Source organism: Penicillium manginii (assembly GCF_028828005.1).
Source record: "Penicillium manginii strain IBT 31320 chromosome Unknown utg000007l:1.0-2284322.0:1.0-2285126.0, whole genome shotgun sequence".
Taxonomy (NCBI): domain Eukaryota; kingdom Fungi; phylum Ascomycota; class Eurotiomycetes; order Eurotiales; family Aspergillaceae; genus Penicillium; species Penicillium manginii.
Genome location: NW_026643108.1, coordinates 1,451,901 through 1,466,711, shown reverse-complemented (window position 1 = coordinate 1,466,711; position 14,811 = coordinate 1,451,901). Strand labels below are relative to the sequence as shown.

General features: G+C 46.1%; 2 protein-coding genes across 2 annotated transcripts; one reads left to right on the top strand and one right to left on the bottom strand.

Moving 5' to 3' along the window:
- Positions 1 to 4,681: 4,681 nt before the first annotated feature.
- N7533_010444 (uncharacterized protein) lies at positions 4,682 to 5,052 on the bottom strand (the record flags this gene model as incomplete). The annotated part of the gene is made up of 2 exons (XM_057107094.1): positions 4,682 to 4,762; positions 4,789 to 5,052. 2 exons carry the CDS (start codon positions 5,050 to 5,052, stop codon positions 4,682 to 4,684), a joined length of 345 nt encoding a protein of 114 aa, XP_056956311.1.
- A 2,692-nt stretch (positions 5,053 to 7,744) lies between these two features.
- N7533_010443 (uncharacterized protein) lies at positions 7,745 to 8,050 on the top strand (the record flags this gene model as incomplete). Its single annotated transcript, XM_057107093.1, has 1 exon — positions 7,745 to 8,050. One exon carries the CDS (start codon positions 7,745 to 7,747, stop codon positions 8,048 to 8,050), a length of 306 nt encoding a protein of 101 aa, XP_056956310.1.
- Positions 8,051 to 14,811: the final 6,761 nt, after the last annotated feature.

Below are 14,811 nucleotides of genomic sequence, written 5' to 3'. Positions count from 1 at the left end.
ATGGGTGCGGTTGAGTGGTGAAATGTTCATCTAGTTTCTCATCGGGGTTTAGCCCAGGTGCTTCAGGATCTGCTGTAATAAACCTGCCCTAGAACACAAATCATTGGGAATTTCCTCTGGAATTTTAAATGTACATACTAGTGATTTTCGTTTCCTCTCTATGTTCTCTTCTTTGAATTCTACGGGCCCTGGAGAAGGCTCGATGACGCTATATCCTGTTAATGGCCCGTGTAGTTCCAAACATCGAACAGACCGTGTGGAATCTAGGTGTGAGGCGACAATCTTCAAATAATCTTCAGACAATGAACAGTTGCCATTTGGAACAAATTCGGACGTAACGGTTCAATGGGCGGTTGGTACGGCCAAGCCTGTAGACAATTTTCCATCAAACCGAGAAAAGCTCGCTAACGTAATTTTGCTGAGGATTCTCAGAGAGGCTGGGCAGCTGCTCCTGGCTTGGATATACCGGCGACTGAATACGGTAGATATGCTTCAACTGGGAGGGGGGATTTGACTTTGGTTCACATATCCACGCAGGATGAACAAAAATTGCAAGAGCGACTATTTTTGGAGAATTTGGGTATAAATGCTCATCGAGACCATAGAAATTGATATCCATCAACTTTCCTTTGTTCAACTTGAACACATGACACCCCAAATCTTTCTAGGCTAGCCGATGATGCCCTGAGACTCGGAAACCCTCAGGAGACTCACACAAATGAACGCTGATCAGCCACATTTCCAGTCTAATAGCAATATAGAGCCAAGTTGAGATTTCCAATGAGTACTTTGCTTACATGTTTGCCTCGATACAGCATGACAGCCAGTAAGCCTAAGTGGCTCCAGCAAGAGGAGACAGCGTATGAAATTCCCACGCTGCCTTCGAGATTCTAACCTCATGTGCTACGCCATATCCCAGACCGCCAGTAGCCCTTCAATCCAGGACAGGCTACGTGTCCAGTGACTGTATGATCCCAGGACTAACCTTGAGATGTGGATATCCTCGTGAAACAGACTCAGCACCGTTACGCAGGAAATGAGAATCCGCCATCATTGAGACGAAAATCCTCTCCACTCATCAAGGTGAGTCATCTGAGAAGTGCATTGTGTATGGACCCCGGGCATCACGCTGATGTGAGCCTTTATTTCGAGTTTTTGCCACTGGTTTCGTGACCAAGCTACTGGCTCTCCGTGGATCCGTCGTGAAGGTGCATGTCACGGCACAATTGACTCGAGGCAGCAATCTTTGTTTTTCCTCTGCATCTCTCTATTGGAAGTGCACGGATTCCTAGCCTATACAAAGACAGGGATAATGACCCTATATGTTTAGTTCTGATCTCCTGATGCATGTTTCTGATACCTGAGGATATCCAGCTAAAAAGCCTATCTCACTTTCCGAACACGAAGGCGCAACATACCCACGATTTCTACGAAAGAAACAAGCAATGAGAGTCGACAAACCATCAGAGTCTCCCCGCAGCGACGAGGCTCCAAGCAAAGGACAGGACCCCTTAGAGAGACGTCGACTCCAAAACAGGATATCACAAAGGAACCACCGTTGGTGTTCCGATCTAGATGCTTCCATAGGAGAGCAAAGCTGACATCTATTGAATCAGGCCGCAGGATAAAAGATCGAATCGCCACGCTCCGAGAGCGTATACTCGCAAGTGAGCTTCGAAAAGCAGCCGCTCTAAATGGCTGGGATCAGCCATTTACACCTTCCGCTCCCATATCACCTCGCCATGCATCCTATCAGTATAATGAACCTAACGTCAACTCCTATGACCCATCGCCCACGACCATGGAAGAATCCGTGCCATTCATGTCTTCTTATAACCTAATATCAACGCCTTCATGGGTTGGTGATTTGAATTTCGCACAATCGCCGGGATGGCTTGCTGATCAGACACCTTGTACTGCTGACGGGAGAGGCTTCGTGAATGAGACAATATATTCGGCGCCCTCGGAACTGAGCATATCACCAGGAGCACAATTACCAATAGAAAGAAGTTACGAAGTTGATGTGATGCAAGATGCGTTTTCTAGCCCGGGGTCGCTTTCCATTGAAGCGAATCTTGGAAGTCCAGTGTGTCAGCCACTATACTATTTTGTAGAAGGTGAGGCCTAGGTCTCCAGAACTAGGCTCACGATTAAACATACTAACATCTAATTCTGCTACAGATACTGCAGTACCTCAAATATTATACGCCTTGAGCGCTCTTTCTCCACATACCAAAATTATTTTCCTCGTCTCTTCAGACTCCTTATTGACGTATGTATCCCACTCAACCCCCTCCCTTCTGGGAAGTAATGGGTTAGAGGCACTTTTATCATCACAAATAGGCATTCAAGAATCCGTATGCCCGTGCCAAACACAGTCCGCCCAATCAGTTACGAATAATACACAGATTGCTTTTTGATGGATGGCTCCTGGATCGTTTTTATCTGGTTGTTCCTCCCATAACACCTCAAATCCGCCCAGAGGGAGCTTCTCATATATAAGGTGATATTTCTTTTCTCGGAGATGAGATGTCCTTGAGAGCGGTCTGATGGCATGGAAGGATTAAGAGCTGCATATTCGATTCACTATAATAGAGATCGGAGAGTGGTGGCGTCCTCTCCATGTTATAACAGATGAGTGGAAGATCTTGGTTGGTTGAGGCGAAGCTGTCACTCAAGCTTGAGAGGTCAAGCAGAATGAAAGCTTCCGTACTTGTTCAGTTTATGGGTGTTTCTCAGATAAGCACGACTTCTACTCGTAAACCAATTATCCATCAATAAGATCCGATTAATCGTGAGAAGAGCTCAGGCTCCCCAAATCGGTTGTGTTCTTCGCGTTACAAGTGTTTCTTCGCGTTACAAGTGTTTCTTCGCGTTACAAGTGTTTCTTCAATATCAAATTCCCTGTATGTTGAATTCAAAAGTAATTCCTTCGACCCTTGCCCAATTTGAAGAATGCGGCATCGGCATGGCTGTCGTTCAAGATCGAAAAGAATAATGAGGTCCTGGACTTTTAGATCGGGATAAATTCAGAACCGGATTGAACCTTTTTCGCTCCTAGGTATGATAATATGGCCAATTGGGTAGACCACGGTGCTGGCGAATGCGTCTACAGTAAATCTCTGTATCTTCCTTCTATTCGCTTTGATTCACCAAGAAACTCTTTACGTACCCCCACGTGATTACACAATTCCATTGTCTGCACTGTAGGCGTTGAATCGCCTTTTGCCGCCTCTAGAAGGTGTGCTGATTATGGCAATTTTAACATACTATCGATTGATCACAATAAGAAACGCGATAGAAATGCTTCAACCAAAAAGAGATTACTACAATGCCGCCTCATCGAATAATCGCACGACAATATCTTCAGGACCCCTATCCAACATCGTTAGGTCGTCTTCACCGAACGTCGGGTCTGCCCAGCCTTCTGCTCCGGTTCATCTGACGCATGATTTGGTTCACATTTGATTCTTTTCTCTACTTGCGTTTCAATAACCGCCAGTCGGCCAAAAGATCTGCAAGATCACTGCGAACATCTTTGATCCACTTGCTTTGATTCGTCAATGAACTCTCTAGGGACCTGGGCTGCGATCAGCTCTTCGTCCTTTCTTTGTAGGGACAATGTAAAACTGACTTTCTTGAAGTGTAAATACGGTCAGTGCAAATCTTGCATCCGGTGCGGGGGCACTAGTACTAACTCTGCGACGTTTTTGAGAGCAAACATGTTGCTGTTCCCGGGCAGGTCGAGCTGTGACCCATATCCTCTGCATTGCCGCATTGGTAGAACTCCTTTCCCACTGTCATTGGGTGGGTCAACGACTGATCCTCGGTGGTGTCACCAGATAGAGGAGACCTGGATGGGCGTCGGCTGTACTCGGACTCCGAAGATAACAACGATAATGCGCGCTGTAATCGGTGTCGGAAGCCTGGCATCTGCCAAGTGTGTGAGGTTATTCAAATGGCTCCCATGGTTGTATGTTGAAATCCCGCGGCGACGCTGCCTAGCACATATGCTTTTGCTTGTGAAATAGGGAATGAGAGCCTTTCAAATAGAGCATGGCGGGAGCGCGACTCTATTCAAGAGGCTCTCATTTTTCCAGACGGGAAATCAACTCTCTCATGCACAACTAGGGTTAAGCATCGCCTTGAAAAGTTTGGCCATCACTGGGACAAATCAGCCAGAGATGCCATCGAATGGCTATTTGGAAGGACTTCATTTATCGGGGTAATCCATTGGTACCACAGTGTGATTTTACCAGAGAGCAGCTTTGTACAGCTCTCTACAGACGGCATGTTTGCTGTGTCCAGCTGACCAAGTGCATCTCCACTGACACACTCTTCACTGAAGTGGCAGGCATGAAGGTGGCCCCATCAGTGGGTGAAATTGAGGGTTCAGATCCATGCAGCTATCGCCTGATCAGATGCGATCGAGTACAGCCCCATCGCCCTATTCAGAGAGCTCCGTCAAATTTAACAGCCGTTGTGCTCAACTGCATGGGTTGCTTTCAACAGATTGATTATTTACTCGGAGGCCGCCATATATCATTTGCAACTGTTCGGCAATACGGCGGGTGCAGGTCGTAGCCTACTGGTGAATGGGGAGTTTAAGCCTGGGCACTGATGTTTCAGGAATCGGCGTGGGTTGTACCTTGGCGTGCACGCCCTTTATTCCTTGCACACTTTAAGTGGTCAGCATGCCGTGCAAGAAACTTTTGCGCTTCTGGGGTGGAACAAGGCTCATCAGCCTCATACTTAATGGCCACTGGAGGGGAATGAAACGCAGCTCACCGACCGACACCCATAAGGTTGTGCATCAATACGACCCTCTCTCATCTTGCTGTGATCTCTACGCATATCGGGCTCGGGTTTCGTAGGGCATCCCGGCGCGCTCGCTCGAGCAGTAGTGCTATCCCAGGATTGCGACATGTTGTCCTCTTGGCGCATGGCAGGCCACACGCGCGGTCTCCCTAGGGTGAATGATGGCTTGATGAGGACATACCCCCCCACCGGCTGATGAAGCATGCTCTCGGAAAGCCCATGGTAGTTCGACATGTCAAGAGCGGTGTTTCAGGAAAGCGAAAACCGCCATAGAATGCTATCCACTGCAGACACGTCCTGTCAGAATGCATTGCGTGCTACCCTGGTACCTCCAGCTTGTGCTGGACCATCGTTTGCTGCAATAGAACACAGGCTTCCTTCAATATGGGAAGGTGGCGGCGTTGGTGTAGTGTCTAGTTTGGTTTGCAGGTCGCGAAACTCACGACCCAATCGACTATAGCGCCCCTTTCAGGAATGCAGCGAAAGATCTTTTGTTGGCGATTAGCTGGTGAATGAACGAGAATCCAAAGAATTAAAGACTCACGTTCTCCGTCTGTATACTGGAATTAATCCATCTATGTAGCCCGGCCTACGTTCACTGGTATTCAATTTAGTCCAGTATCCAACGGGTATAGCTTTCTATCCACTTAACTGACTGTTACTTGCAGTTCGATACCAGGTCTTTAGAGTAAGACATGAAGCGGACGGCAGCTCACTCGGTCCAGCACGGAAGCGGATCCGGTCGATCAAAAAGGGTTTCAATGGACGTAGGGACGGCAAAGGGTCGGGAGACATGAGGAGGATGGTGGCTGTTCGTATGGTAGTTATTAACATCGAGTTGAAAAGGCAAGGCCAGGAGGCGCAAACACACCTTCGGTAGTACTACCTGTCGAACTGAAGGAATGGTTAAATACCACTAATACCTTTTGGGATAGGATGTTCATCATCCGCTCAATTCCCCTAGTAATCGTATGGTATTCGGAATAGACTCGGAGTTATGGTGTCGTAACACACCGCATCGGCATGATACAGACTCTCGAGGGCGTTGAACCGCTCTCATAAAACCTTCAATCAATCATCTGATCCTATTGGACATGTTCAGTACTAGCCAGTACATTAATTCCTCATCCTGACACTACCTTCTGGGCAGCCGGAGGGCCGAGCTCTCCTCAATCGAGGCCTATTGAATAGGTCGAGCAAAGCGGCGGCGTTCCAACCAGATTTCTTTGGCCGGTGGGAGCGCGACTGTACTAAGAGTCAATGGCCGGCACCATCGGGCTCGTGTGCCGCAGGCTGAGTTTCGAGCAAGGCAGGTGGGTGTATGGCAATACGGTGACTTCACGCGATGCAGCGTGTCATGCCCAGGTCGGTCGCGTCGGGCGCAATATTAACACTGAACCTGCAAGGGAAAGGAAACATTAGCAATTCTTTCTGGGTCATAATAGAAAAAGTCTCAACTGGGAACCAATATCGAACCTTATGGTCACAATGGCAATGCGCCAGGATGGACTCCATAGTGTGTGGTTCTGCTGGCGTCGATGGAAGGACCGGGAACATTGACCAACCGCGCGAAGCTTGTGCTGGAAGCATTGCCTACAAACCTAGAGAATCGTCGGCCTGGGATTACCAGCCACGATGCCCCACTGATAAGATCCTACCAACCAGCTCTCGGAGAGCATTGGGCTTATTATGCCAGCATTCAATCAACGTGCGGGGCCGCTTTCGGCATGATCTATCATAAATAGTCAGTAGAGATTACTTGGAGATTCTGCTTCACTCACTATTTTCATAAACTGAGTAAGACTGCCAAATCCAGGCACGGGAGAGACGTCGACTCTATTCGTGGGAACACTAGTAACAGGCCTGGTTGTCAACGAATATTCCGGTCAGCATGGTGTCAAGTGCCAGGGTTGATGCACATACCTGCCATGAACGTACTTCTCTATCGAGCATAGACAAGCTAGAGGCGGTGTTGTGAGCGTCGGTACAATCACAAGTATCAGAGATCAGGTTTCGTACCACAGAAAGAAGATCCAAGGTGCAGGCCATATTCCGGCACAGACCTGTGCCACTGGGTGCCATCTCGTCCTGGCACAAGGCATAGGCCAGACTTGATATGTTCAATCGCGTCAGTAAAAAAGCAGGGCAAGGTGGAAGAGAAACAGCTCATGTCTTAGGGTTAGGCGGAATGGAACGTGTTTTCAAAGAGACTGTTGTGCTGGGGTCTGGGGGACATATTTATAGTGCTGCGGCCGCCTTGTCGCTCGCGCAGCTGTGATCGAGGGCCCTCATATCGTGGCCTGTTGAACCGTTTCACGATTGATTATATGCTAGTTCGGTTGGCACCGCAGTTTTCATCTCGATGAAAAAACTATTCTGATGTCTTATTCCAGGATTTCAACGTCGGTTCAACGTTCGTGACGCAGGTACCACCAGTCGAAACACCAACAAGGCGTCGAGTCAACTCTCATAATCATGAGTTTCTACCAGTCAAAATGAATTCTGCGGCCTCATTCAACTTGTTCTCAACGATGATGAATATTCGACAGATTCAACATCGTGTAGATAATTTGGTATGCAGACTCATCGACCAGCCTACTTCCCATCTCAATCCCTCGACGGCTCCGAGACTATTCTCCTCCCACACAACACCACGCATTGCCTCAGCAGCTGGCACCGATACAGTGTCCTGGAGCCCTTCGTCAGCCTTAGCTTGCCAGTTTAGGAGGATAATTCCGAGAACGGGACTTGAAATATCACTCTACGTGATCTTTCGGAGAGATATGAAGCTTTGGAACACGCTTTCAGGTCGCCCTGGAATATCTTAAGGCATAGCGTCGTGCTCGCGTCACAAAAAATCACCACGAGCGGATATCGGCTCGAGTTCGGTATGACAGCCACTGCGAAATAGGTGCTAGGAGCACATATGATAAGGCCAAAGCTTGCGGTTACTGGCTACTTTATTGACCATGACTGGGAGTACCAAGAGCTCCTTCTTGGCTTTGAGCATCTCTCGGGTAACCACTCCACTATGGATCTTAGTGAGGTGCTAATCAAACTCCTCCAACAGAATGAGCTTACAGATCGAGTACTCACAATCACCACTGACAATGCGTCAAATAATGTTACCTTGATGGCTTACGTGAATGTCACTATTCAATCCCTAGAGCTAAGTGAGAGCTCTACGTACCTTGAAATGATGGAATTGAGTCAAAACTCATCTTCCTTGTAGAATTGCCAAAAACGAATCCATCATTTCAAATTCTTATTTTCATCTAGAGGCTATCTAGTACCTCAATTATATTCGAGTGTCGGATGAGTGATCTAAATTCAATCTCCAAAGTCTGCTCAGGTTTAAGACTTCTCACAATTTCATCACTCAGCAGAAATGCACTCCCTTTTGAATTTAGAACTAGCACGGTTGAGCGAGATGCGCTATTAATTGAAGAGGAAGCGTAGTGATGACATTCCTTTCGTCAGGAATTATTTGGTGGTTATTCAAGTCCTGTGATAGAATGGATATTGAGTGCGTCAATAAGTTCACCCATAAGAACCACAAGCACTAAAGAATCAAATGAAGGGGAGCCATAGATTATTGAGTTGATACGCATTGGATCACCTCCTTGCATACCAGTCATTCCAGAGACAACTTCTACAACCTCTTTAGTTTGAAGATATAAAGGCTCAAGAAGCTGAAGAAATGATAAACCCGAGGCTGAAGATTCACTTACGCTAACCAGCATTTTACAGTTCTCTTGAACAGCAAGCAGGTCACTCGAAAGGGCCTCAATGTTTGTTCGCTGAAGTATATTCTGGCATATACCCAATAGTAACATAATTGCAGATAAATAACTGGCATGACTTGGGAAATTATTAGTGAGTATTATTCAAGTATAGGTGCTTTAACCCACATCACGAGCCAACATCTCACGAAATGACCATCTTGGAACGTAAAAGAGATAATGCGTGAAATCTGCCTAGAAAACCCAACATATGTATTTAGGGCATTTTCGGGAATGCGCAAAGCCCCACCGACCCCTAATTCTTGTAGCTTGCGTTGGTATGCAATCAATCGAGATCCAATATATAAGACGTGTATCACCATAATATTTCGTGTGTCAGTCAAAGTTATTCCACTGTTCTGGAATAATACAGATACTAGGCGAAGATTGCTTGGAAGATCCTGACGCCACGTATCTAAAGTATCTGAAAGGTTTTCCACATCCGGCCACGAAAGCAAATTGAAATTGACATCAGAGTATGTCCGGGCGCTCAGTAAGGCAATCTTGGTCAGCTGCGCATGTATTGAATTGTATCCAACGACGCCTTCACCATTTGCTTGAGGTTCTATGGTAGCTAGAATCTCAATCTACATAAGTAAATTATAAGTAAATATCCGTTGTGAATGCTGGAATGGAATAATCTGCTTACAATATCCTGTTCCTCCTCGGTGACGTCAACACAGTTTTTCAGGATAACAGATGACCAACTGAAAGCACGTCAATTTTAGCTCTTTATGTCGAAGATTTGTACGCACCAATCACAAAAAATCAACGTTCGAAAATCCCTCGCCCAGCTGATCCATTCTTGCAATCTGGAAGGCTGTGTTGGTAGTGCCTTCGGCAATTCCGAACGTGCTAGATGTAGGGCGGATGCTAGTCACAAATTAATAAAAGCAACAACATAGCCTAGCTGGAATTCACCTATCAAAACCCTCGCAGTGGGCGATCTAGCAGGGTCCCAGCACATTGATAAACTAAGATATGACCGTATCCTTTGCAAATTTTGATGTTTTGATCCATTTAGCAAGCGGGCAGATGAATGCTCTATAAAGTTCGACATTATAACGTCACGGTTCGGGATATTGTTGAAGTGACATCCAGCAGCAGCGATAGCAAAAAGCTCACAGATATCAGAATTTGAAGGCGTATTGCTTCTGTGATAGACTTGGTCAATAAGATAAAGACAATCTTCTTTTGGGATGACATGGAAAATTGGGTCTCCATGAGTAAGGTAGGCATTCACTGCGAGGGAAGTGGTGTTCTCTGTTGGCATAGTATCCGAGCCAGCACCAAGCAGGGTTGACCTACCTATAGTCGGAGGAATTATAGGCATATCTTCATGCACAACTTCTTGTTGCAAAGTGTCTGATGATTCGAGACCCTCTTCTCTTTGGCTGTCAGGTGGTTGCCCAGCAGGTGTACTATGCTGTCTCAACCTTTGAATGATGGCTTCAAGGCGTTCAATCTCCCTTGAAGAGGAATCCACTAGAGCTGCCAATTCATGTCTTCTCCTTCCATCGATTCTCGTATATTGGCAGGTTTGGCGATCCCTGACACAGATGTAGCACGGTCTTTGCCTATTACACTATATGTTTTCCATAATTATTAGTCCGCTGCAAATTGCTAGAAATTTTACGTATTGTACCTTTTTCTTCACTCTATGGCAATTGTCGCACGCGACTGGGGCAGGTAGCTGGCGGGGTAGTGATGGTCCTTCCATCAACCGCTAATGTCTCCTTGGTAGAAAACTCCCGTGGACAGAGAAGATAGTCTTAATCTGTGATGGACGAGTATTGGAGGTTATATTGTTTTAAAGAGCATTTCGGAGCTGAAGACTAACTGAAATTTGGAAGACCTATCTCTATCTACTATTATACGTACTCCATCGGGCAGCAAATCGCAGAGTTCGTATCTTATTGCCACTGAATACGGATAAGGTTTGGTCTAAGAAACCACAAAAGCGCCGTTTTGCATGTCGGGACATATCCTTTTGTCAGAACAAGCTAGCGGCAACTTACCGCTGGGGACTAATAGATCACATTTCTGTGCTGGGTGACCCTGCGCTAAGCTGCGGCACCGGTGTTGAGACCACCGAGTATCGGCGTATGGGATTCAGGAGTATTTTGGACCGGGCCTCATACATACCTGCATCTATTGTGCATGAATCAATCAACTTTTGCTTAAGGGCATAAACTGTTCACTTAACTATGTACACGGTACACGGTACCTAGCTGGTGATACCAACAGAAAGAATGAATTTTTTATCGTTGATATTCTGATAATTCGTTTCCTATTTTAGCGCCAATAATGTAAGTAATAGTGCGACATTAAATTACGGCTATGTATCCTGCTAACAGACACAGCATATCGCCAAAGAGCATGTGACAAAGCTCGAACCAAGGGAATGTCGCACAAAGGAGCGACCGGTGTAAAGAAAGGATACACTCTTCCACAGATAATGCACACTTTAACATAGTTTTTGAATTGGCAACCTAAATTGATTGCGCCGTCATGCAACCCCTAGCTCATAGTCGAGTTTTTCAGAAAAGTCTATAACTATATACAGTGTATTGAATACACTACAATTTGCTGTAATACCAGATTGAAGCTGATGGACAGCATTATTTCACACTGTACATCAGCTTTGAAATATTAGTGACGGAACGAAGATGATAGGTTCTATTCGAGTGGATGTATCTGGACTCTTGTGGAAAGGTCTCCGTCCGCGACTTGAGTAATGATTCCCCCGATTTCCCTGAGCGCTTTTTGGAAAGCTTCATTCATCTGCTGGCGTTTTTGCACCTCTTGCTTTACACCCTGGAGTTGTAGTTCAATAGATAAACTGAAGGTGACACGCTCATGTGGGCCCCTCACGGTTTTTACGTTTTCGTAGCATCACATCACTAGTGACGGAGGCTCGATGTTGTAGCAACTTTCTAGAGAGCTATGTCCCGGGCTAGGACGGTCGCGGCCGTTCTAGACTTCGCCAAGGCGTCACAACGAGTTCGAAGCCGCGCGCCACGAGGGCAGCCTAACAACGCGAACGGCAATTCGGTCACGACAAGATTTGACGAAGCTCTAAGTTCGTTTTTAGGAAATTAGTAGTTAAAACCCACATGTGTGTGCATGGAAATACATAATTTCTGTAGCCTGCGTATTGCTCCGCGATTGATTGTAAACCCCACCCACTAGGCTCAATACATATGTATTTGTATTTTGGTCTAGTAGGAAGGCAAACTCTAAGGGGTCGAGGTAGGTGACTAGGCTCCCGAGTCTTCTCACTCGATGGCCTAAATATCCGGTCGATTTCTGTGAAAGTCCTAAGAGAGTGAGTCACTGGACAGTGCGGGGAAATTCGAGGACGTGTTTTTCCTGGATTGAAATCTTGCCTCTCTGCAAATAATTGATTCTATTTTGTACGATGACGTGACAAATGGTTGTAGATTTATTGGCTCGTCCAGCAACTTTCGTCCACTATCTACAATAAACTGGTACATATATAACGAAATTCCGCCGTGGCTTACATTGCTAGTTCTTCCGTGAACTACTTATATAGCCAGGCAAATCAAAAGATTCTTTAGCCTATTTAAACCTAGCACATAATAATCCGAGCTCTCCGTAAGTTTTTGGATTTTGAGTCGGAAATAGCAACGATAACAATGGGGAATCTCAGAAACATTATGTGGCTTAAGGGTATCGACAGTCTACGCCCCGATGACGTGAACATTATCCCATTCGACACCATCACCACCCAGGCACAAGATGACTCCTTTTGCGGTTTACCCCTCATTTCGCCACCGCCAGTTTTGTCACCGGGAGAATTCAATCAGATCTTCCCGAAGTCAGTAAAGTTCAGCTTGGAGGCATCATCAATATAACCATATTCTCCCCTCCAACCCAACCAGAAAATATCACAGAATGAGAGATGTAGCCTATCGTTCATTGTACTATCAGCCTTGAGACAGACCGAAACTCTGAAGACCGCGGAAGAATATATCTTCTTGGATATAAAAACACAACCCACCGGTCCGGATAAGGATAGAGAAAGCTCCATCGCTTCTATAGAATATACTAAGCCGAAGCCTGAACAGATAAATGGCAGCCTCCCCTCTAATACCGAATCAACTATGTAACTATCAAAAATATCAATGCCCATTACCCATCGTGAACTGCTGCTCAAACGTAATCGTCAAGCAGCAAAACGATGCCGTCAAAAAAAAAACTGCAGAACCAGCAGGACGAATCGACTCTGAAAATGCAAGCCACTAGGAATAAGGAACTGTTGGCTGGCACCAAAAGGTTACAATATGAGGTGTTAGATCTGCGACTTGAAATACTCAAGCATTCACAGTGTGAGGGGTACATCAAGCGGTACATGGAGCAGATGACGGGAAGGGTCCTGTGCGAAGATACTGCAAGTGATGTTCAACAACAGGTAACAACAGGCAACTAATATGGTTTCATCGAATAATAAAGATAAAAGGCTTGTGTCGTTGCCGGCAGCAATGTCTTAATATCCTGACAACCCAGGGAAGGCGGATTGAGCGGCTATCCATACTAGGTTGTAGCCTATAGTTTCGAAGCTTTATTATGGGATGGTTCTTAACTTGGGAAGATTACTAGTCTTTGAGTTTTGTTCTCGCGTTAACATTATCTTTCCCAGATTCCTTCTTTCTTCCTATTCTTTTCTTCCTATTCTTTTCTTCTTCCTTTCTCTTATGCCTTCTCTTTTCCCGAGCTATTCTTTCGTATCAACATATTGTTTCTATAATAGACTTGATCAACAAAATGATCATAATCGTCTTTCGAAACGACATAGAAAATCGGGTCTCCATAAGCAAGGTAAATATTTATTACATAGTTATATGTGTGTTCGCATAATACCTAAGCATGCTCCAATAGTGGTTGATCTACCTGTAATTGGACGAATTTTAGATATATATTCATCCATAACTTCCTATGACGAAGTATTTAATAATTCAAAGTCTCTTCTCTTTATCTATTAGGTGGTTTCTCAGAGTTAGGTACAGGCATTCTCGAAATCGACTTGGCCAGTACACACTGAGACGCTCTTTCTCGGCCGCACTGCCAAGACCTTAGCGTAGGTTATCCATTGACCAGACCAAACTTAGCTGAGAACGATTGTAAAATATGTCTTTTATTGGTGACCTCTCGCAGTCAAGATGGGAACAGGAAAGTGTACAGTTTGGCCATAACGGGTCACCTATCGCTGCGGTCTTATGCGTAAACGCATTAGACTGTAGTGTCAGAGAAGGCCCGTCCGCGCTCCCTTGTAGGGAGGCAATGTGTCTGTATATTGCAATGCAGGTTTCTATATACACAGGGGGGTGGGAGGGACAAAATCGAGACTTGACTGCGTGAGATATGACGAGCTACCACCAGAGGCAAGGTACTGTTGGCGTTCCTCCAGAGGATGCCAAGATAAAAAGGGCCTTCACAACGTGCAAAGAGTGCCAAAAACGCCGGACAAGGGTACAAACAACCTCCCATCCCCCATCCCCCTTTCCCTTCTCTCCCTTACCCTACTCTCTCTCTCTCACTCCCTCTCTCCCCCTTCATTTTGCCCTCGTTGCGTTCTTTCCTCCGCTATATGGACTTTCTCGAGCGTTGACCCTTCATCCGCTCTCTAGTGCACCGGCATGCCGTGTACGGAATACGTCACTCATGGCCGTGGATACGTGACAGATAACTATCTGACAAGTGTCGGAAAACCTCCGCGAGAAGGACACAGGAGGAGCTGGACGATACTAGGTTAATATTCGAATCGCTCCTTAGGCTTATACGCACCGGTGATGCCGCCTCCCTGCAGACTATGGTTCAGACAGTCCGTGGTGATGCCGGGCTAGACGAAATCCGCAACTTTCTCGACCAAGTCCTCTCCACCCACTCCTCAGCACAACCTAACAACTTGAATCCGCAACATCCACACCACAGCATAGACCCAAACATGATGGACCCCAACATGAGGGACTTCTATGGTCCAAACTTGCAGTAATGGCCTCGAATCTTATCTTGCTACGTCGCCTATCTCTGTAAGGCAGCAGGAAGCGCGTCCTTTACATACCAACGGAGTGACATTCTGGTTTGAGTTTCTTGCATAGCGGTACTAACTTATACACGCATTGATCCTGCGCCGCATACGTTCTATTGGAGGATGATCGGGCGGCCTTTTGATAGTTTTGGCTGCTAG